Here is a 21,983-nt window from a genome sequence, read left to right as displayed (position 1 = left end):
CGCCCTTCCGCCTCCACGGTGTCATGCACGACCGGACCACAATGGGTTCCAAAATCTGACAGAGGGGCGGACCAGGAGCAGATGGCTGGAATGTTTTGGTAACCTCGCCTCATCAGAGAAAAAAAATACATTTAATTCTAAATGAAAGTGAACAAAAGCATTAAAACATAATACACAATATATATTTCTTTGAAAAACCACAGTATTTAGAAAATAAAACATTAACAAGGTTTATTCATTTAATTTTTTTCAAGTTCGGCGGGCCGTATTACAACGTTTAACGGGCCGCATGTGGCCCCCGGGCCGTAGTTTGCCCAGACCTGCTTTACGGGATCTTTAAGAGCTGTTAATGTTTTTACATTGAAAACCACACTTGTTGACATTTTGTAATGCAATTTTGTGTCATGCATTTTTTTAATTAATTTTTTTTCTTTTACAGTAAGAAAAATAAAACAATCTTAGTTGCAAAAGCAATAATGCGGCCTGCTATATAGGGCAGAATTTATTAGGGCATTTCACTCCAAAAATAAGTTAGATTGTCAAATTTAAGAGTCGTAATCTGGGGAGAGGGCAGGAGACACATTTGTGCTGCTATAACTGTAGCGGTTGATCATTATGCAAGTTAAGTACCATCCATTTATAAAGTATTTGCATATTTAAGCTAATATTCAACTATTCTTCCCGATAACTTTGCAGGTGGACAAATAATTGATATGGATCAGTAGTGAGGGCGTGCTTGGAGCTTTTTCATGTGTTCCGCTACAAGCTCCCATTCCTGTACTGCCTGATTCACTATTGTTCTTGGTGTCAAGCACGTCTGTGCAAGCCAGAAGAGGCGTGGCCATGCAAATATGTGTAGCCCTTTAGCTGCATGTAGAAGTGGCCTTCAATCGGCAGCTCTTACTCACAGCAGTGACTTGGGTGACTCACGGGTCATGTCTGTTTCCACAACAAGTGGAAGCAATAATAAAGTTAGAGGGTCACAGAAGGAAGCGCAATTGTCTTCATCAGCATCATTCTTGTATTAATATGCAAGGTTTGCATTTTTGTATCAACTTTAATGAGTTCGAAGTGACGCCAAAACCAATGCGACCAAAGCATGCATACAGAGCTTAAAATATTTTTTTCCCTCCAGGTCATCTTGAAGTGAGAAGCTCATTAAACAGCATGGCAACGGCTTGCAGTTAGTATACGTTTTCGTGCAGCAAAACAAGCAAGGCTTTGATTCCTGAGCAGTTTGAGTTTTATTGGTGCCAGCAGTGGAACTTTGTGGGTATTTGTTGGTACGTTCAGATTCCATTTAGGGTTGCTTGAAAAAAAAAGAAAAAAAAGTCATATCTGGATCTTAATTGCTACTGTGCAGGCTGCTGAGGCCCAACCACAAAATAACATCTGTCAGCATGTTTTGATGGGAAAAATGTGTGCTTGCGTTTGCGTTGGGTCCTAAAATCCTTATTATCTGATATATTTCTTTGATGCTGCACTTTTAACAAATCTACAGTATTCTTCATAATAAAAGAAACTTATTTTTAGCTGTTGTAGTGCGTCGTTCCTCTTTTTTTCCTCTTCCTTCCCTGTGTTGTGTCTTTTGACATTGTCATAACATTTGCATAACTGTCAGTTTTCAATCATCTTGACATTGCAACTAGTTTGACATGCAAATTAACAATGGTTGGATTGTAATATTTCATTCAATCCTGGTTTCCTGTTGCCAGTCACCATACTGGCACACTTAATTTCCAGTAGAATAATTAAAATGGGCATATGCACGACATCTTTGGGGCAGGTAAAAAAAAAACTATAGTAATTAAATAGTAATTATTACTGTTAACTAGGGGTGTCAAAATTAAAGCATGAACTCAGGTGATCAATCCCCAAAATTTAAACTCAGTTCAATATTTCAACTCAGTTAACTCAGTTTGATTTACTTAAAAAAATATTTGCATACTTTGCAAATATTGTGCCATATTAGCTGTCTTTAGTGCGTCTCGGAAAACAAAACACTGTGTTTAAGTTACCACTGGGCCTTGCAAACCAACACTGCTGTGAGTGTGGCGCTTGTGGGCACTTTTGAGAAATGTTTCGAAATTAAATGTCTGCAAAGATGTCTCCATTTAGATCGTATTTAAGAATCCAAGAAAGCTATTAGAACAGTCTTTGAATTAAATATACTTCATATTTGGTGATTTTGCACCAATTCCAAGATATTATTCAAGTAAATATCTGTTATAAGCTTCGCAAAAAATAGTAGTTGAAAAATATGATTAATCATGATTAATCATGGATTTTTTTGTGATTAATTAGTTAAAAAAAAAAAAAATCACTTGACAGAACTGCTGTTAACATGGAAGTGTTTTTGTGATGAACAAAAATAAGAACATGATCATTTTAAAACATTTTTCCCCTGCCCGTAGCTTATCAATGACCCGTGGAAACCAATAGAAAAATCAAATATTTTGGATTGGGGAAGTAAAAATATAATTGACATTTGTTCAACTGAATGCAGAAAAAATTGGGCTGTCGCAAAAATGCTTCGTTATCATTTCGGACACTCCAAACAGCTTAATGTGTGCGAGTGCCTACCAATCACTTTTAATGCCGATGGTGTCGGTTTGATTCCCTTCCGGTGCCACATGCAAAACATAGCCGTCATAAAAATTGTGCCAAACAAATCAGGTGGTTCACTTTGATAACCCCTAATGCCACAAGATCAATCAATTAAAAAATGTGTTTTAAAAAAAAAAGTCCATCAATCCATTTCCTCTCATGCTTCTCCTTGAATCTGGAATCCTCTCATGTGAATTACTGACAACCTGACGACGTTCATTCAGATTTTTGAGTAATTACAGCCCTCATTAAGTGTTCAAGTCTACTTAGTGAAGTTGTGTTTCCACAGGAAGATCAAAAGTGAAGAAGAACAACAAAAAGGGCGTAAAGGCAGGGGGGGTCCAATTCTCTTAACATATGACACCGTGTGGGAGGCGTTCCTAGCCTCTCTCTCTTTTCCCCCATTTACAAGCTTTTACATGCACGCTCCTCACAGAAGGCGTGGGTGACTGGAGAAAGAAGGCGAGGAGAGAGGGGGAAAGGAAGGCGCGAGAATGCCCTGTGGCACGGAGTGCACGCTCGGACGCACTCGCGCACGTGAGGAGTGATTTGCTGAGAGGTGCTGAGAAGTTTGTCCTCACCAGACGGCAGATATGGGACTAAACTTTCCCCCAAGGTGGATATTCCCTTGCTGGATGGCATGCATACTGGTTGCTTTTCATGCACAGGTAAGTCACTTTGACACTTTGCAGTCATATTGTCAGAGCTGAAGATGTTAGTCATTCTCTAGTATTCAGATAGGCGTATATGTACATATATATTTGTGTATATTATATATATTATGTTACTAAAGACTGCATTTTTTTTATGGAGCAAAATGAGCAAACTCAATGTGGTCTTAGCTAATTACTTATAATTCCCTTAAGTAATGTATACATATATATATGTATATATATATATATATATACATATATATATATATATATATATATTTGTTTTTTTTGTAGTTTTTTAAAAAATATTTTTTCCCGTTTATTTTTATATATAAACACACACACATGCACACACATACCAGGGACTTGCTCATCCAATTCTCTGAAGATGTATTTTCTCTGGTCATCCGTTATCTATTTTAGTTTGTATTCCAGTAACCGCCATCATTATGACTAAAAGCTGACCGCAATTCCTTTCCCCTTTTGCGCCTTTGTGCTCCTCCAAAATTTCTTGGAGGACAGTTCTTGTGAAAATTCGATTCGCTCAAATCAGAGGGTATCCGGGGATAAGAAAGCAGTCTTGGTGTGGAGAAGAATTTTTGGAGAGTTGTTTTTTTTTTTTTTTTGCATGTGTTTTTGCAGTGACACTGCAAAGTTTTGGCTTTGGTTTTGTTCTCACCATTGTCGTGCAATCACTGACTCACAGGATCCCCGAAGAATTCCCCTCCGTTTTCTTGGTTTTCACCCACTTCGTACAATTTGTTCCATATTCTTTCGAAGCCGCCCTGTGTAACGTCGAGCCACTTCTCGATGACCTCAAAATGTGGAGAGTAATTATAGTGAATGACATGAGTTGTAATCTGAGTTATTTATGCAAGTGCCGTGTAACTTTTACGAGGCCTATGTTCATCTATCATCGACCGTCCAGCCTTTCAGTATTTTTGACGTGAGGAAACGCAAATGCTTTAAGTGGACTCCCTTATTATTGATTTGTGCCTTCTGTCCAAATGTGCCACTTAGTTTATGTTCGTCGAATGAAGTCAGGGATTGTGCACCTCGATTTTCACACAAAAACACGACTGTGTAAAGCATCCATTCATCCATGCTAAAGTCTATCCCAGTTGGTTTTTGGGTCGGAGGCAGGTAAAAGGACAGCCTTGACTGGTCCGCAGTCAATTTCAAGGCACTAATCCACAAAGAGCCTCTAGACCATTTTGAGTTTTGAATAAACTTATTTAATTGAGTCTCGGCAACAATGGCAGAGCAGACTGAGAGTCGGCAAGCTGCTCCATGTAAAGCCCGGATAGACAAATACAAGTAAAATGTTCCGTTTTCCAAAAGGGGTGTGATGTTTAAAAATATAGACGGTACTAAATGAGTCACGGCAGCTTTTCAAGGTGTTGATTTTCCTGCGGCCTCGTGAAGCTCGCCGATTCTCAAAGGAGCAAAAAGTCAAACGGTGCTTTTCTTGGCTCGCTGCCTCTAGGCTGCTGAGGCCGTTATGCAAATCCGACTCTTGGAATGCTCTCGTTTTGGTTTGATGCTATCACATGACGGCTGCTTACGGCTTTTAGACAAAACTGCCAGAGAGGTGTTCAAAGTCCCATTTTCACATTTCTTCACACGCTGGATCTTTTTTTTTTTTCACCCCTCCTCTTCTCCCTCGAACAGTTCTCACAGTGTGTGACCACACAGAGGATAAAGTTAGCTTTGAGGTCGGCTCTATAAATGTTACCTATAATCAGAAGGGCTGGACAAACTACGCTTTGTATCTTATATTTAGTTTCCAAACATAGAGCACACTAGCACCTTGAATAACGCGAGTGTGTCTGTCAAGAGGGTCGTTTGTCTCTCAGTATGCCTTTCAGCCCTTTCGTCCTTACTTCATTTCATTCTCTTCGTTTTTTTCTGTTCACCTTTTCACCGCCTTTCCATGTTGCCGCTCATCCATCCGCTCTTCTGTTCTCACCTTTCCCATTTTCAGTCATCCCTGTGTTTCCTTACTTCCTCTCCTTGCCTTTATTGCTTCCTTCCGGTACGTCTATCTTCCTTTTGCCTTCCTTCTGTTGATTATTCATTTTCTCTCTGCTGTTTTCCTTCCTTCCTTAGTGGCTTCCTTCCTTCATTTCACCCTTAGATCCTTCCTTTTTCCCCAAGCATCCTCTTCACTCGTTTCCTGTCCTGCCTGTGGCTCGCCATCCTGTTTTTTTTTTTTATTTCTGACATTCTTCCTGTTTTCCCTAGTATTTCCTTCCTGACTTCCTTTTTTCCCCAATCACCTTCATCCAATCTTGTCTTTATTATTTTATTTTACCTTCATCACCTCCTGCCTTTTAGTCATTCCTCCCTGCATTTCATCCTGGTTTTGTTCTTTTCTTATATTCTCCCGTCCTTCTCTTTTTCATACTGTTTTCCTTCTTTCCTGACTGTCTCGTTTACTTCATCTTTCCTTCCTGTGCTCCTTTCTACTTTAAAACCCCCCATTCCGCATTCCTTCTTGGTTCCTTCTTCCAATAATTATGACTTGTTTTCTTGCCATCCTCCCTCTTGTGCTTCTATCCATGATTTTCCTTCTTTTCATCCTCTTTCCTTCCTTCCTCACTGCTTTCCTTCCTCCCCTCTTTCCTTTTATTCTTCCCTCCATCCTGCATTCATCCTTCTTTCATCACCTACTCCATCAGATGGTCTGCAGGTGGTTGTTGCCAAGATTAAAAAAACGACAACAGCAGATGGAAAAAATGGATGCTTCCATTAATAAGTTTTATTTTATACCTTTTCAATGTCATTTTTATATGCAAGCGCATTCATGGGAAAGAATGACTTTTTTTTGAATGGGCTGAATATGTAGAAGGCTTTGTAGGTTGTATTTTTTTTTTTTAGATTTAGATCAGACTCTGTGGTTTTGGCATCGCTACTGTCATAACAGCCAGTTTCACTGCGTCAGCAATGTGGCAAGAAATATACCACTGGCACCTAAGAGAGTGTGTGCATAGGGGTGTGTGTGTGTGTGTGTGTAGGCTTTATTCGTCTGTTCCCATTTATCGCCTTCTGTCTCCCTCATTGAGCTAATCTTCTATGCAGCATTAAAATGACTGAAAGACAAAGAAGAAAGATGTGTCAGGATTGAATGCATATTGCGGTGAGACACCAATTCTTCCATATGCCAAAGAAATTGCAGCAGAATGCGTGTTGAAAGCAGACTGGAACATGGCTCACATGTTCGATTGCGGTATGCGTTTGAGCGGATTCCTGCCGTTCATTGTTCCCACAAAACTGTCTTCGGTGCATCTCAAATATGGCTGTGAACTCATTAGGAATGTCAAAAGCAAAGTAAAATCTTACTTGACCACGAACGATGACCATCGCTTCAATTAATCAGCACCACATAGTTAAACTGATAAATGGCGCACCTTAAACTTCCCGCCCAAGTGAAATGTACTTTTTGGCTTCTATACACGTCAATGGCAGTGAATGAGTTAAATATTTTTTTTTTTCTTTTTAAATTTAAGAGTCTCTTGGAAGAATCCTTTCACCCATTCAAGCCAAATGGTCGTTTCGGTCCAATTCCAGATGGCTCTTCTTGTAAGTGGGTGCCACGAGTGTTTGGTTTTGACGGTCTGGATTCTGGTCAGGTACTTCTGAGCTTGCGGAAATAATTCCAGGTCACGTCTCGGAAAAAAAGTTTTGTCCTCTTCCTCTCATTACTCACCACCGTATCCAATGATCATGAGAAGCCCTGAAAACTAAATGTATGCTAACATTGGTATTATTCTCCTTTTTTTTGCTTAAAATGTCTTGACAGAATTGTGGAAAAACTGATTTATTTTTTTTCTTTCACAATATCTTTTAGAATGCAGCCTCCAAATCTCTTCAATGTGGAGAAGAGCAATACTTAAAAGGCGCAAGATGCTGCAATAAGTGCAAACCAGGTAACACTCGTCTTAATATGTCCCTTTTTGTTCTTATTATTCTATTTGAGTTGTGACCATTTTCAATCTCTCTCTCTCTCTCTCTCTCTCTCTCTCTCTCTCCATGCCTACTTTGCACCCCTTGCAGGTTTACGTGTGTTTGCAGATTGCAGTGAATCCCATCAGACGAAATGTGTTAAATGTGGTCATGGGGAGTACCAGCCCTACTGGACTCAAGAGATGCGCTGCCTTCAGCAGAGAATATGCGATGCAGGTCAGGACCTCGAGAACTATTCGATCAATTGGATTAAGATGCCTAAACTTTGTCCAATGTAATCAACATTGTTGCTGAGAGTCACTGCTGTCACCATTGTTTTTGGCAAAATATGAATTTTATATGGAGGGAGTGAACATATACAGTAGGCTAGGATCCTTTGCAGAGCTACAATATAAACAAACAACCGCTCAAATTCACGTTCACACAATTTGGAGTCTTCATTGAACCTAACACGCATGGTTTTGGAATGTGGGAGGAAAACAGAGTGCCAGGAGAAAACCCACATAAGCACGGGGAGAACATGCCAGCTACTAATAGGAAGTTCCCAGTCCTGATTCAGACCCCCAAACCTCAGAACTATGTAGCAGGCTTGCTAACCAGTCGGCCGCGGCACTGCTTTTGAATCCAAAACGAATGAATGTGTTGCTGTCGGAAATCAAATTGTGAGATTGTCATCTGTATCCTTCTTTTCAGGTAAAGGTTTTATGTCCAGGCCTGAAAACCTGGAGGTGGAGGAGCCTTGTCGCTGCCTTCCGAACTTCCAGTGCTCTCTCATCAACTGTGAGTACTGTGAGAGGATTCCCTCCTGCCGACCTGGATACGGACTAGAGTTGGAACCAGGTGAGAAACACCTCCCTCATTCATGAGACAAACTTCACACAATCGTGACCTAACATAAGGTGTTGCATGAAATGTATTCCAGAGTCCATAAACGGACGGAAGATTTGTGTTCCGTGTAAGAAAGGATTCTTTTCTGCGGACAACAACACCAAACAATGCAAACAGTGGACAAAGTAAGTGCACATACTTCATCTTGGTTTGACATTCTGAAGGGAAAAACACTTGGTAGGTTAGTGCGCTCACTTCTAGCCAGCTGCGATGAGTAACACACGCATACACACACGCACACACCGCTTCCATTGGAACCCTGGATCACACACATCACTTTCCACTTGTGCTCCCGTCCAAAAGTAGAGGAGAGAGCGACATGGTTTTCCCTCCATTAATCTTTGCACAGCTGGCTAGCGATCCATCGTGACACATGGACTACTAGTAGGATTTAATTAACTGCCCACACTGTTTTGTGCTTCCATTTCCAGCATCCCGTCTGTACTTTTATCGATGTTTCAATCTTTGTTTTATATATATATATATATTTATTTATTTTTTATTTTATCTTGTTTCATCTTTACATAGTATTGAAATGTAAAATATGATCCAAATAGAAACTCATATGCACACCCCCATCCACGTTTAGTATATTGATGTTGTTCCTGTATAAAATGTGACATTTTTTTGGAGCAAAACGTAGCATTTCAGTGTCCTAATATGTTTAAAATTTCTGTGGCAGAACTAGCATTCTTGTGGCTTTACATATCATTTCAGTGAGTGACCGAATTTAGCATTTTGTGGCGAAGGTTGCAGTCTTGCATTTGACAATACAGCATTTTTTTGGGGGGGGGGGGGGGGGGATACAATGTTCTTGTGGTAAATATCACATTTTGGTGGCACAATGTAGCAAAATATAATACCTTTATGGCATGTTTTTGTTTTGTGGCAAGATGTAGTATTTTAGCATTGGTGTGGCAAAGCTAGCATTTTTGTTGCTATGCATAGCATTTTAGTGACCTAATATAGCAGTTCTGCGGCAAAACCAGCATTTTTGTGGCCTAATAGTGTATAGTATTTTTTTGTGGTAAAACTGGAGTTTATGTTACTTGACACATTTTATTGTGATAGTCCGTTTTTTTGTGTTTTTTTAAAGTGACAAAATACAGCATTTCACAACTATACAAAGTGAGGTAATATAGCATTTTTTGGGGGGGGGCAGGTCAAATATTTGATACTTAATATTTCATTTTATTGATATAATACAAGGTTTTGAGGCAAAACTATCAATTTTCTTACCATCAATAACATTTTAATAACGACAAAAACAGCTTTTTTAGTGGGGACAGCTTGTTTTTTTAACATAGCAAATCAAGCATTTCTGTTAGCTAAAATAGCCTTTTAGTGACAACATAAAGTAGCATTTTTTGATGTAATACAGCCTTTGTGGCAAATTTCAAAAATGTAATGTTTTGGTGGCACAATATAAAGGATAGCATTGTAGTTGCAAAAAAAGCATTTGTTGAGGGGGCAAAATAAAGTATTTTGTGCCACAGTTTAGCATTTAGGTCCCCCCAATTTTTTTTGTGTAAAAAAAAAAAAAAAAAAAAAAAAAAATATATATATATATATATATATATATATATATATATATATATATATATATATATATATATATATATATATATATATATATATTATCGTGGCAATTCTACCTTTTTATATTACATCAAAATAATTCCATATCAAAGCATGATATTACTTGTCGTACTTGCCATTTGTCAGTCATGTGGTTCACAACTATTCCCTTCAAAGGTGAAATAAGCCTGGATTTCTGTCTCACAGCATTCATTTTCCTTTCTCTCAGTTGCAAGGCTGAAGGCAGGAGTGAGACACAACCAGGCAGCGCTCAGGCAGATGCTGTGTGTGGACCGCCTGTCTCTGGTCAGGAAAATCACATCAATTCATGGAAAAAAAAAAAAAAAAAAAAAAAAAATATATATATATATATATATATATATATATATATTTATATATAATTATTCCAAAACGTTCTGACGTCACCCTACCTGTAGGTGCTGCCCCCTCCTGGGTGATAGTGTCAGTGTTGTCAGCCATCACTATCCTCTGTCTCCTCATCCTGTTCCTCTTTTGCTATAAAGACAAACTCAAGTTACTCTCTTGTGAGTTTCAACTTTTCATGACTTTGTTTTAAAATGCCATCAACCAGCCTGTGGAAAATGTAACTGGATTTTTTTTTTTTTTATCCCCCATCTCTAGTTAACCTGCGATCGTGTGTTCAGAATCTGAAAAGGACAAGGATACAACAGGTAAGATAAAAATTTCAGGCAAACCATCTCCTAATAAATATTTGGACACCCGAGTGTTTTGACGGCAAAATACAATATTTTGTTATTTATTTTTAAATATATACTTCAGTGTAGTGCTTGGCCCATCCCTACCCATTCTTTACCCAAAAATTTTTCGCACTTCTCTTTGCAGTAAAACACAATGATTAAAAACACAAGTTGACATGTTTTATTTGTTGTTGGTTTAGGAGACTCTGGCTCCTCTTTACCAAAGTGCGGCAGGGAGCGGTCTCAAATATATCCCATGTGAGACAACCAAACTCTTTTTCCAAGCCCCTCACACGACCAATGATGATGACCCCCCTTGCACCGTACTCCCCTGCACCCCCACTGCTGCGGTCTCCCTCCCTCACACCCAGGAAAGCAGCACAAATGAAGGCCCGCAGACGGAGGCAGTGACAGAGGAACCGAGTCAAGGGTCTGGTGGTCCTGAGGAGCTTTCGGAAGAGGATCTCACCAGCGTCTCGCCGCTGTTGCCGGGCTCATGCTTGTGCAGCGTTCAGGTCCAGGAGCCTCTAGAAGTCGGGGAGAATGAGGACTGTAGCCAAGCTGTCAGCCCAGGAACCCCTTGTGGTGTTCTACATGCTGAGAGGAGGCCGGAGGAGGAGAAGAGTGTAAGAGTCTGCGATGCACTCATGATCAAGAGTGAAACAAGCATCGCTTCTCTGGTCTCCTTTTCACCTCCTCTCCTCCGCTCTTCCTCGGTCAGTCCTCCATCCAGCTCGGTTCCTGAGCTCTGCGTGCCTTTGAGCAAGGCTAGGGCAAGACCAGAGTTCAAAGATCACCTGCAAGACACGTCACCAGTTAAGCAGAAGGGATATTACAGACTGGAAAGCACAGACTCCTCATCCACGGACAATAGCGGGCCGTCCGTGATGACCTCAGTTAGCGCTTTAAAGACCTCCTCATCAATTGGAGATCTCTACTCAGAAAGGCCTCCGGAGGCCTCCAGTCAGGAGCAAGCCTCCTGGGAGGACAGTAGAGGAAAAACACTCCTCTCAGCCAACACAGAACTCGAGTGCCCCCCTGGAAGCCTACAGAGTCAGCTTGCAGAACCAACTCTTACCTCAGGTATGTTAAAAAAATGAAAAATTGGGATTAACTGCGCTGTTTGTTGACTGATGACAAGTCTGTGGTGTATCCCGCCTCTCATCCAAAGTCAGCTGAGATATGCTTCAGCTCACCTGCAACCTGAGGTTAATTGCTATTGAAAACGAATATCGTATATTATTTGTAATAAAATATACTTTACAATATACTATTTATGTTCTATATATTTCAGGACAGTGTCAAGTGCCACCTCAAAAAATATGTGGCTTTCCAGGTACCACAATTGTGACCAATATTAAAATACAGTAGAGTAGTAGGCCTACGAGTTCATAAAAAAAGCACATATAATATTATTGAGCACCAATCTAACATTATGCACCGTTTGAAAATGCACACAGTGCTTAAATATAGGTCAAATAAAAATGTAGTTTAAAAAAAACATTCAATTCAAATGAGTTGCACATAAGTTGATTAAAAATGTCAAAATATATCAAACAGTTCTAAAACATTTAATGAAAATTGATTGGACAACACTATGAATTTAACTACAACTACTTCATAAATGTCCTATATTGCATTCAAAGTTTAAACCACTGAAAATTTAATTCAGTGATTCTTTCACATACCACAAGAGGGAGCTAACATATCACTAGTGGTACTCGTGTAACACTGTTATAGTATAAATGTCTCGCAGTCAGTAAATTTGGCAAGACAAGTTCAGTGATGTAACAAAAATGGCTATTTGAAACGTCTAGTCTCACAACCGATTTGGAAAAAAAAACCTGAATCCATGTGGTGGTGAGTGTGCATGCTTGTGTTTGCCAGGTGGATCCGCTGCACTGTTTGTGTAGGCAGCCTCACTGTTCTTCCAAGCAGTCGAGCTCGTTCACGAGTTGATGCACTCACAGTTTTGGGTTTCCACAGAAAAGATGGAAGAGTCCCCCAAGAATAACACAGATGAAATGTATGTTGGCTTTTACTGGAAAGTTACAGCGTCACATGGCTCATCTATTGAATATTTCTCACAGAAGCCAAAAAGACAGACCTCCACGAATCATATTTTTCCACAGAATTGGCCGCAGTACGTTTATTTATATAAGGGTTTATTTATTTATTACAAATTATTAAACAATCCACAGTATTGAAAATGGCTTTTGGCTGTCCTAAAAAGTGCTGGCTTTGGAGATATAAGGATCTCGCCCACTCTGTTAAATTGAGAAGCTAACATTTCCGAGCCAATTAATCAAACAAGCAATCAACAAAATTTTATTAATTGAGTGCTTTTCAAACATGACAATGCAACTCAAAGTTCTTCTACATTATGCCATGTAACAATAAAGAGTGAAAACAGAAAAATTCCTCAAATTTAAGACAAGTAAATGAATACATATTAGCAGCGCTGGGCACTTGACCCTTTTTTGCCAGTCAGTCACTTGCCCTGCGGCCACTATCTTGTTATGGTTCATGACTTGAATTTATTATTCAAATCCGGTTACCGTATTATAGTCTTATTATGGTCTTATTCGTCTCCTTCTTAGTATGAGCCTCCTCCTCCTTCTTTCTTCTTCGCCATAAACGTGCCCATGGCAAGTATACACTGTTAGGGTTTAGTGTCCCCCCCCCTCGTAATGGTATGCCCCAGTAGTAGGTGGGAGGCGCGGGTCACGTGATGTCAGAAGAAGGAACTTCTGTCACTTCATACACAAACATTTGCTAGTGGCGCTTTTGACACGTTATGAGGCAATTTTTTGTCACAAGCAGGTTCATCACACGCACAAGGGACGATTCATGGGCCGGACTAAATTTAACCTCCTGCTTTTGTTTATCGATTTTTATTCGAAGGAAAAACTATGTTGTGTTTGTTTCAAATTGGTTTCCTAGTGGGATAATATCACATACCCAAAAGGCAATAAAATATTTAGTAGAGGACAGAACAGAGTTAGGTTACAAAGTTGCTTCTCAATACAGTTCATATGTTTCACCAGTTAATGACTGCTGGACCACACCGAGCAAAAAAAGGAATAGGATACTTATGTGTTTTTAAGAAAGTGGACCACCAGAACCACACTCAGACACACAACGTTGTAGGCGTGCGTGTGCGCGTCAGTGTGAGCCGTGCCCTTGACGGAGTTCCTGTTTACCCAGACTTTCATAGGATTGCGCAATGAGACCACAGCTTTAATTGTAGCAAGATGTGCACAGCTTGAGTAATACTTTTATAACCCCATCCACCCAACACACACACACGCAAAATTGTGAGACTCTCACTGATGACGGGATCCCATAATTACACACTTGAAACAAACACCATTTCCCATCACGCGTGCATTAGATGGGCTTCCCGCAAATACTATTATAAATTCAAGGTCGCCTGTCTGCTCCAGATATACTTAAATAGACGATGTCTTGCAATTAAGGATTTTTCTTTTAAAGTAACAAAGAGTATGCGTTGAAGAGATATCCGGTTTAAAATGACAGTATGTAGCTGTTGCTCCAGAGAAATCAGTCAGATATCGGAAGAGGTGAAGAGAAGCAGATTCCAGTGGGCTTTGTTTTCAAACTTGTGGTGTAATGACATATTTTCAAGTTCCACCTCTCACGCTGTTATTCCAGGAAAAAGACGGCGCTTGCCAGCCTCTGCTGCAGCTTTGTTTGTGTGTTTTTCTGTGTTTTCTGTCAACGTGTCTGCCTGTTTGCCTATATCAGACGTTTGCGTGTGTGCGTGAGAGTCACAACAGGTCGTCTCCTTGCGTAGGCGGGCAAGCCAGACAGAGAGTTGAATTAAATGGAAAGCAGACCCGGAAGTGAGAAAAAGGCTCCCAAATAGAAACACAATGATTAGGCTTATTGGATCTGCTTGGATGCAACCGTCTGTGTATAAAAAAAATTATATGGTTTGTACTGAAGTTGAACCAAATGAAAGAATTGTGAACAACCACAATTCTTCATCTCCTGGGGCTCATTTGTAAATTACAAAACATTGGCAAATGTTTTCCTGATAGTGGTTTTGGCTTTCCCAAACTAAAAGTAAATGAGCAGCATCAAGGAAATTATCATGAATTTTCTGCATCACCTTTTCTTTAAAGAACATTCGATAAACGTTTGAGAACTGAGGACACTGATTGTTAAAGTTTTGTAGCTGGAATTATTTCCAATTCTTATTGGGGCATTTTAGACTTCATAATGAGACAGGTCAGGACTGCAGGCAGTCCCTGCACTTTTTTGCTACAATGCTATGCTTTTGTAACATGTGCGGAGTGTGGTTTGGGGCTTTCAGCATTGGCGGTGCCATCACAGATGCTGGCTTTAGAACTTTGCATCCATATCAAGCCGGCTTGTTTTCCTCTTTGGCCCAGAGGACACAACGTCCACAATTTCCCAAGACAATTTGAATCTAGGACTCGTCAGACCACAGACAGCTTTCTAACTTTTTCAAATTTGCAATGTCGTGCCAAACTATACTTACTGACATTTGTTTTCTGAAGTGGTTCTGATCCCAGTTCTTGTCTCCACTAGGTCAAGTGTCGGGGAATCACAACACCACCTTCATCTCCAGTGGTCAGGTGGTGAACTTCAGCGGTGATGTCATCGTCGTTTACGTCGGTCAGACATCTCTCGGGAGTGATGGTGCGCCGCTGGAAGACGACTTTGCGAGTCCTGTGCAAGAACAGGCCAATGAGACCGCGTCGTTTTTCCAGAGTAGTGTGAGGTCAGCGACGGACACTGTTACCCAAAAGCCATTGCGGGATGACACTGTGGAGGCGCCAAAAATGACTGCATAAGTGTCACAATGGAAACCAAAGCAGGAGAGCAATGATGCCGTCCAGCCATTGCACCATTTTCAACAACTTTGCCCATCTGACCATTTTCTAAAAGGCTTGTCCTCTCAGGGTCAGGGGTGACCTGGAGCCGATCCCACCCTGGAAGGTTGTCAGACAATCATCATTAATTGTGCTAATTAGCCGTGGCAGGCTTACAGGAAGTACATTTCAATTGTACCATTAAAAGGGATCATTTTACACTTTGTAAATGCCCCTCTCAAAAATACGAACGTTCGCTATTTGGAACACATTGTTAGAAGCCTTATAAAATCGTACCGTGAAAGCAAATATCTTTGTGGTGGGAAATTAGAGGGGAGATTTGAAGAAAAACTTAGCTCGGATTTCTCAGAAAAACTTGCATTGAAAGTTTTTATAAATATATATATAATAAAGAGACATGTCCAGTTTTGGTACAAAGCTTGTTTTTTTTCCTGTATGTTTCATACTGTACCTTTTGTGCAGTTTCTCTTTGGAAAATGCTATGCATTTGATAAGCTATTTTAATTTTGACTATGTTGGCTTTATTGAAGTAAAAGAATTTCTGTTTTTTTTTGTAATTTGTTTGAAACAAATTTACAAAGTGGCATTGTTTATGTTTTAATTCATCCTTTTTTTTGACAAAAAGAAATCTGTGTATGTGAAGAATGTCTATTCCAGCCATTTATGTAAGCAAGAGGGACAATCATAATAATTGCAATGGGTGACAAAATGAATATTTTGACTGAAATTAAAATGTTTTGCATTTCATCCCTTCAATTGATGGCTGACGCCCATCCTGTGTCTTGTGGCTTCTCTCTGTGAGATTTGCTATTCTGGGATGGGCAAATTACAACCAAAGAGCCGTTTATGATGTCAGTTCTTTTTGAGGCACAGTTAATTACACATGTGGCCCGGGCTTCTGTGCTCTTGTGCCTGCTGTCAGTCGACAGGAAGGCTTTCATCAGGCGCAGGAGGATTTCAAGCAGCTGCAAGAAGCGGGTGGTGTCACCATCTTGCTGGAGTACCACATCAGAAAAGAGTTGGGCTGTGCAACTTTTTTTAAACCTTGTGTTCATAAATAAGCATCTTTTCTTGTTTTATTTTCATGACTTTAAAAACAGGAAGTTGTGAGCACCGTCGGCATTGAAGTGCCATGTTGTGACACTGGTGTTCCACTTCACCCTAATGTTGAACCAGTGGCAGACCGTGCATTTGTCACCTCGGCCTTCAGTGAAGTTTTTTTTTAGTTCGGCTTGAATAAATAACCCTTATAAGAGCATAATTTATGACACCACAACTGGAGAAATAACACTTACGCACTGAGGTTGACCTCGGCTCACGAGAGCTAGCTTCTCCTGAAAGATCCGTCTTGAAAATAAAACTCACTTTTCCCTCCTTCGGCCATTGTGGGTTTAAAATGCAAGAACACATATTGCATTTTCCAACGGTGGCTGGGTAAAACTGTCTGGAGTGGCATAGGGCTGCCCTCTCACAAGTGATTATCAAATCCAAGAATTCATTCGCACCTTTAACGTGAGGCCTGCTAGAAGTCCTTACTGTCACCAAGTCGTGATCTGATTGGCTATCGCGACTGTCTGTCAACTCTAAGAGCCCGATAAATCACACACCACAGTGGCCAGCGCAGTTAAATCTGGAGGCGTACTCTGAAATCTGCCTGGCATCACAATCGAGCTGAATTCTGATTGGATAAAAACTCATCTAAAAATACAACACTGAGATATGATATAACATGAATGTGAAGAATAATATATATATATATATATATATATATATATTTTTTTTTTATTTTATTTTATTTTTTTATTTTTTTTTCATAACGGGCCTCATACATGGCCCATTTTTTTTTTTACAAACTATGATACCTTGTGGGTTTTATATTAGCGGAATGCAACCAAGATAATTAGCATTTTGACATGGGTCAATTAAAAGTTCGACAGATCAGTGCGGCCTGCCGCGGACCGGTACAAAGTGGTCCATGTACCTCTACCAGGCCGAGGCCTTGAGGTTGGGGACCACTGCACTGCACTACAATTTGAACTCACTTTTTATTCCCATTGACTAATGGGGTGGATTAAAGGTAACCATTCTAATACTTGAGAATTTTGCATCACTTTTCAGGATTATATAAACTATCAGATGGACCTTCCTGCAGTGGAAAGTACCTGAAAATCCACATTGGTGTACAACTGAAATTACATCTCTGTCACCTGTGGATGTAAGGGTTTAAATGTCCCTGTTCCGCTTAGACTTCATCGTGACAAGCAGAGTCTGGCATACGGTAGGAAATTGATGTTTTCAATATTAACAGCCCAGGTAAAATGAATACACTTTTTGGCTTCTATATTCAATGGCAGTGAATGAGTTAAGTGCGATACGATTGATCGGATATCACAAAGGGAACGTTGGTACTAATGTATGTATATATATATATATATATATATATATATATATATATATATATATTAAAGAATTTACAAAATATTTTGTCTTGTCATACAGGAAGTTTTCATAAAATGAGTATCAATACAAATGAAACCATAAAACATTTTTATTCATTGATTATCTTAATTACATTGTAACTATTTAACTGAATAATACTGATATTATTGTTATTTCCAAATTGTTTATGACGCAAGAATGTCTTATATAACATGCAGAGACATCATGAACATCAAGTGTCTCAGTGAGGTTACAGATTAATGTGAGCCGGCATTGAATCGCCAACTTCCTGGAACTGGATGGATGCATTTCAATACTTTTCAGACATTTTTGGGGTCTCGAGCGGAACCCCGTCCAACACCACAAGATCTGTTCCGTTCGTCATCGAGTTTACTGAACCCGCCTAGTCTTTCCGTATTTTTCCATCAGCAACCTTTTTTGTGATTTAACTGTTTATTAATGCACAACTTCGAGCTTGGAATGAATGAATAGTCCTCTGTTTGTTGGGTTTTTAATGAAAAAGCGCAGCTCATGTGATCTCTCTCGATATCCTGATTTAATTGATTAGTTCCAATCAAAACAGAGCAGCTCTTTGCATCTTCAAACAACGGTACACTCTCATTTCTGTGTCTGCCCTGCTTCTGCGTCCTCATCTCAGAATTCTGAATTACTTCTGCACTGCATATAAAGAGCACCAGGATGCAAGCGATTAGGTAAGAAACTTTATATACTTGTTCACGAAAAAAAGATACCTTTTGACCTTTTGCTTCTCTTAGCATTAAACGCTTTGGTGTTATTTTTATAAACAGGAGGAGTAAGAATTTCTTTATCCTTGTTATTGTGGGGAACATTACCTCAGAAATTCTCAGAAAATAAGACAGAGTATTACTTCTATGCCAATGTGGAGCAATGATTTAGATTTAGATTTAGATTTAGAGTAAAATAATGTACACAACTTTGGAGCTCATCAATCAGGACCAAAATTTCTTGACAAAAAGATTGAAAGTTTATGTCATGACTTGATGTACTTTGCAAGGTACTTAAAGTGCGAAGATCCAAATTTCGTTTCTTACTCATCAGGTCTCTGATAATCCCCAAGTGGTCGTCCGATGTGCGTCTGGATGGAAAGACAGCTGTTGTAACCGGTGCCAACACAGGAATAGGCAAAGAGACGGCAAAAGATCTGGCAGCCAGAGGCAAGATAAACTATTCTATTATTCTTTCGAACCTTACGCAGATTTCAATATGCAGGCTTGCTTGTGCAACCTCCTATTTTATTTTTATTTATCGTCAACCATTTCCAGGCGCAAGGGTGATTCTGGCGTGCAGGGACATGGCAAAAGGAGAGCAGGCGGCCCGAGACATCATGAGGGAGGTGTCATGCGCCAAAGTCGTCGCCAGGCATTTGGATCTGGCCGACACCAAATCCATCTGCCAGTTTGCCGAGAATGTTTACAACAGTGGGTGGTGCACGTGCTGGCATGTTGTAAGAGTGTGAAAACGTGAATGTCGATGAAATACGTTTGATTTACAGCTGAAAAGGCTCTGCACTTCCTGATCAACAACGCCGGTGTGGCTATTTGTTCTTTCGCCACCACCGTGGATGGATTTGAGAACCAGTTTGGAGTCAATCACTTGGGTATGAAAAGTGTGGTCGCTTTGATGATCATTTTTGTCAGAAATCAAAGTCAATAGGTAATGTCATGATTGACTTTTGGCTTAAGGTTCAGCCGATTGGTTGGTTGATTGAACATTGGGTAGTCAGTTAGTAGAATGGCACAAAAAATATTATCAGATAACATGACCTTCTGGGTCATAAATTCGGATGTGTCACAGATTTTCCATAACATCGAAATTAGGAGCCGAGAGTCCAGTCCACTTACAGTTATCGGTAGTTTGAATTTGAGCATTAGGATTTATATTTCCATTCAATGTCAACAAATTATTTCGGTTTAACATTTCAATTTCACAATTACTTGTTCCAAAGGGTTGACATAAAAGCAATAAAAATAATAATAAAAATAATATATCACCATTAACGTATAATATTAAAGGTTATGTTCGATTTATAAGTCATCATATAGTATTAAAGAGAAAAATTCTTCCCACCATTTCCTTGAAACTTTATAGATGACTTGGGCACCAGCCAAGAAATGTCCGAAATATTTTGACTGCTTCAAACACTTTTGAGTCCACCCATCTATTCTCTTCTGGGTCACGGGGGCCCACACCCTGAACTAATCAGCGGTCAATCAATTCTATTTTTTTTTGTCACCCTCACCATAATGTTTAATATTTACACTCTTCCAGGTCATTTTTTCCTAACCTTCCTGCTGCTGGACTTGCTCAAGCACTCTGCGCCTTCCCGGGTCATCACCCTTTCCTCAATCGCTCACAACATGGGGAGGATCCAGTTTGATGACCTGGGTGGTGAGAACAGCTACCACCCTGTGCGGGCTTATGCACAGAGCAAGTTGGCTAACGTTCTATTTACCAGAGAGCTGGCCAAGAGGACTGAGGGTATGATGTGTCTTTTTAATTCTTTCTATGTGCCTCTTGGCCTTGTTCGCCACTGTGCAGAAAAGAAAAATGTGAGAGTCTCATGCATTGACCACAACTGCTTTTGGCGAGGGAATGAGAAGGAATCAAGCATGCTTTAAGGATACAATGTTAGTCTTTGAGAAGCAACGGTGAGAATACTAGATGCTCGTTAAGCTAATTATGATGAGCAGAAGGTTTGTTTGTTTTATGTACTTTGACTCGGCAGACGAGTGTGGTTGAAGGAGGCATAGTGGGAAGGGCATCACACAAAAAACAGTTATGAATGTTTGAATCATCACGATCAGTCAAGAAGGCAGCTGCGAGACAAGTCGTTCAAGAATGATTGCTACAATTAGGATGAAAAATGGATTTATTTGCTGGTGGAAAGATGCCCACTTTGCTACCTTTTAACTGATGATGTGCGCTTGCTTTGTTTGCTGTTGTGATGTGCTAAATGCCAAAGTCAAATGTCGAGTCATGCTTGCAAATGTAAAGTGGAATGCTTTGAAGGTCAACCAAATTTGAATTTGACAAATAATCCAAAATGCAATCAAAATGTTTTGGGCCTGATAAATGGGACTGAGAAAATAATTTATAAATATATTTTAGAATATCAAATGCTGGTGGATCTTGACTCGAGCTACATCGATTTCTGACGGCATATGATCCACCCCAAATGAACCACAAAATGCCCCCCGGCCGTAGTTTAGGCACCCTTGATGTATATATTCCACGACTGGCTTTAAAAAGGTACTAGTACACAACTTTTTACCATCTGATCTGAATGAAACACACTTTGCTTCTAGCTTTAGGAGTGACGGCTTACTCTGTGGACCCTGGCGCTGTCAAGACTGAGATAACCAGGCACATCCGGAGGCCGATGGCAGACATCATCCGAACGTTTTCCAGCCTGATCAAGACTTCAGCAGAGGGGGCCTACACCACTATCTACTGTGTGGTCACTCCAGAGAATGAACTCATCAACGGGGGCCACTACAAGTGAGTCAGCGGGTTCCGCATGCTTGGTTTCATCTGCTCGGAACGCAACAATGCTTTGTGTACCCATGCAGGGACTGTGCCTATTCCAAGAGCTGCAGGGCGGGGCGAGATGATGGCACCGCTTTAAAACTGTGGGCTGCCAGCTGCCAATTGTTGAGCATCCGTTGGAGATGAACACCAAGACTGAGAGCTAAGAACATGTGCATGCCAAAAAAAAAGTAGAACGCTGACGAAGCCTGACATTGTGAGTGTCTGAAATTATTAAATGTTCCAAATGAGCAACAGTCTTGTGTTTTTTCTTACCTTGCATATATAAGGCCGACCGTTACTTAGCAACCCAATTCCCATCTGGTATCTATCTATCTATCTAGCTATCTATCTATCATAATGACAAGTTAGTAGGCTTTTTTTGGACTAAGGGCGACCTCAAGCGGTCACAAAGCAGTACTGCAACTGGCAGTCCAACGGTAGTGACTTGAATTAAATCATCATTTGAATTAAAAGTGCTGATTGTAGCATTAAGTGCCAATTGGATACACGATATAAATGCCCCCCCCCCTCTTGGGTCGACGAGTCCAATGTGGCAGGCAGCAGGATGCGACCACAAGAGATGAGAGGTGACTTGGGGGGTAAAGGTGGGTGGAGCGTCTGCTTCACAATCTGGAATTTGAATCAATTATGTGTCAGATCGCTACTGATTGGCTCAGCAC

General features: G+C 40.1%; 2 protein-coding genes across 3 annotated transcripts; both read left to right on the top strand.

The window, feature by feature from the left end:
* Positions 1–3,063: 3,063 nt before the first annotated feature.
* tnfrsf11a (tumor necrosis factor receptor superfamily, member 11a, NFKB activator) lies at positions 3,064–15,612 on the top strand. The gene is made up of 10 exons (XM_088283237.1): positions 3,064–3,275; positions 7,111–7,189; positions 7,317–7,442; positions 7,920–8,066; positions 8,149–8,239; positions 9,922–9,998; positions 10,130–10,237; positions 10,335–10,384; positions 10,612–11,494; positions 14,990–15,612. Exons 1-10 carry the CDS (start codon positions 3,201–3,203, stop codon positions 15,253–15,255), a joined length of 1,902 nt encoding a protein of 633 aa, XP_088139363.1. The 5' UTR covers positions 3,064–3,200; the 3' UTR covers positions 15,256–15,612.
* A 2,740-nt stretch (positions 15,613–18,352) lies between these two features.
* On the top strand, positions 18,353–21,555 carry LOC148318175 (retinol dehydrogenase 11). 2 transcript variants are annotated; one of them, XM_088282823.1, is made up of 7 exons: positions 18,353–18,446; positions 18,814–18,929; positions 19,038–19,193; positions 19,268–19,372; positions 20,044–20,253; positions 21,081–21,273; positions 21,345–21,555. In XM_088282823.1, the coding sequence occupies exons 1-7, from the start codon at positions 18,433–18,435 to the stop codon at positions 21,445–21,447; spliced, it is 897 nt and encodes a 298-aa protein (XP_088138949.1). In that variant the 5' UTR covers positions 18,353–18,432; the 3' UTR covers positions 21,448–21,555. The 2 variants fall into 2 exon arrangements, with proteins under 2 accessions (XP_088138949.1, XP_088138950.1); XM_088282824.1 differs by having other exon boundaries at positions 18,366–18,446; positions 18,833–18,929.
* Positions 21,556–21,983: the final 428 nt, after the last annotated feature.

Source organism: Idiotropiscis lumnitzeri, chromosome 19, assembly GCF_059441095.1.
Source record: "Idiotropiscis lumnitzeri isolate Australia: NSW breed Sydney's pygmy pipehorse chromosome 19, RoL_Ilum_1.0, whole genome shotgun sequence".
NCBI lineage: Eukaryota > Metazoa > Chordata > Actinopteri > Syngnathiformes > Syngnathidae > Idiotropiscis > Idiotropiscis lumnitzeri.
Note: the sequence above shows the minus strand (reverse complement) of the source record. Positions and strands in the feature narration are given on the sequence as shown.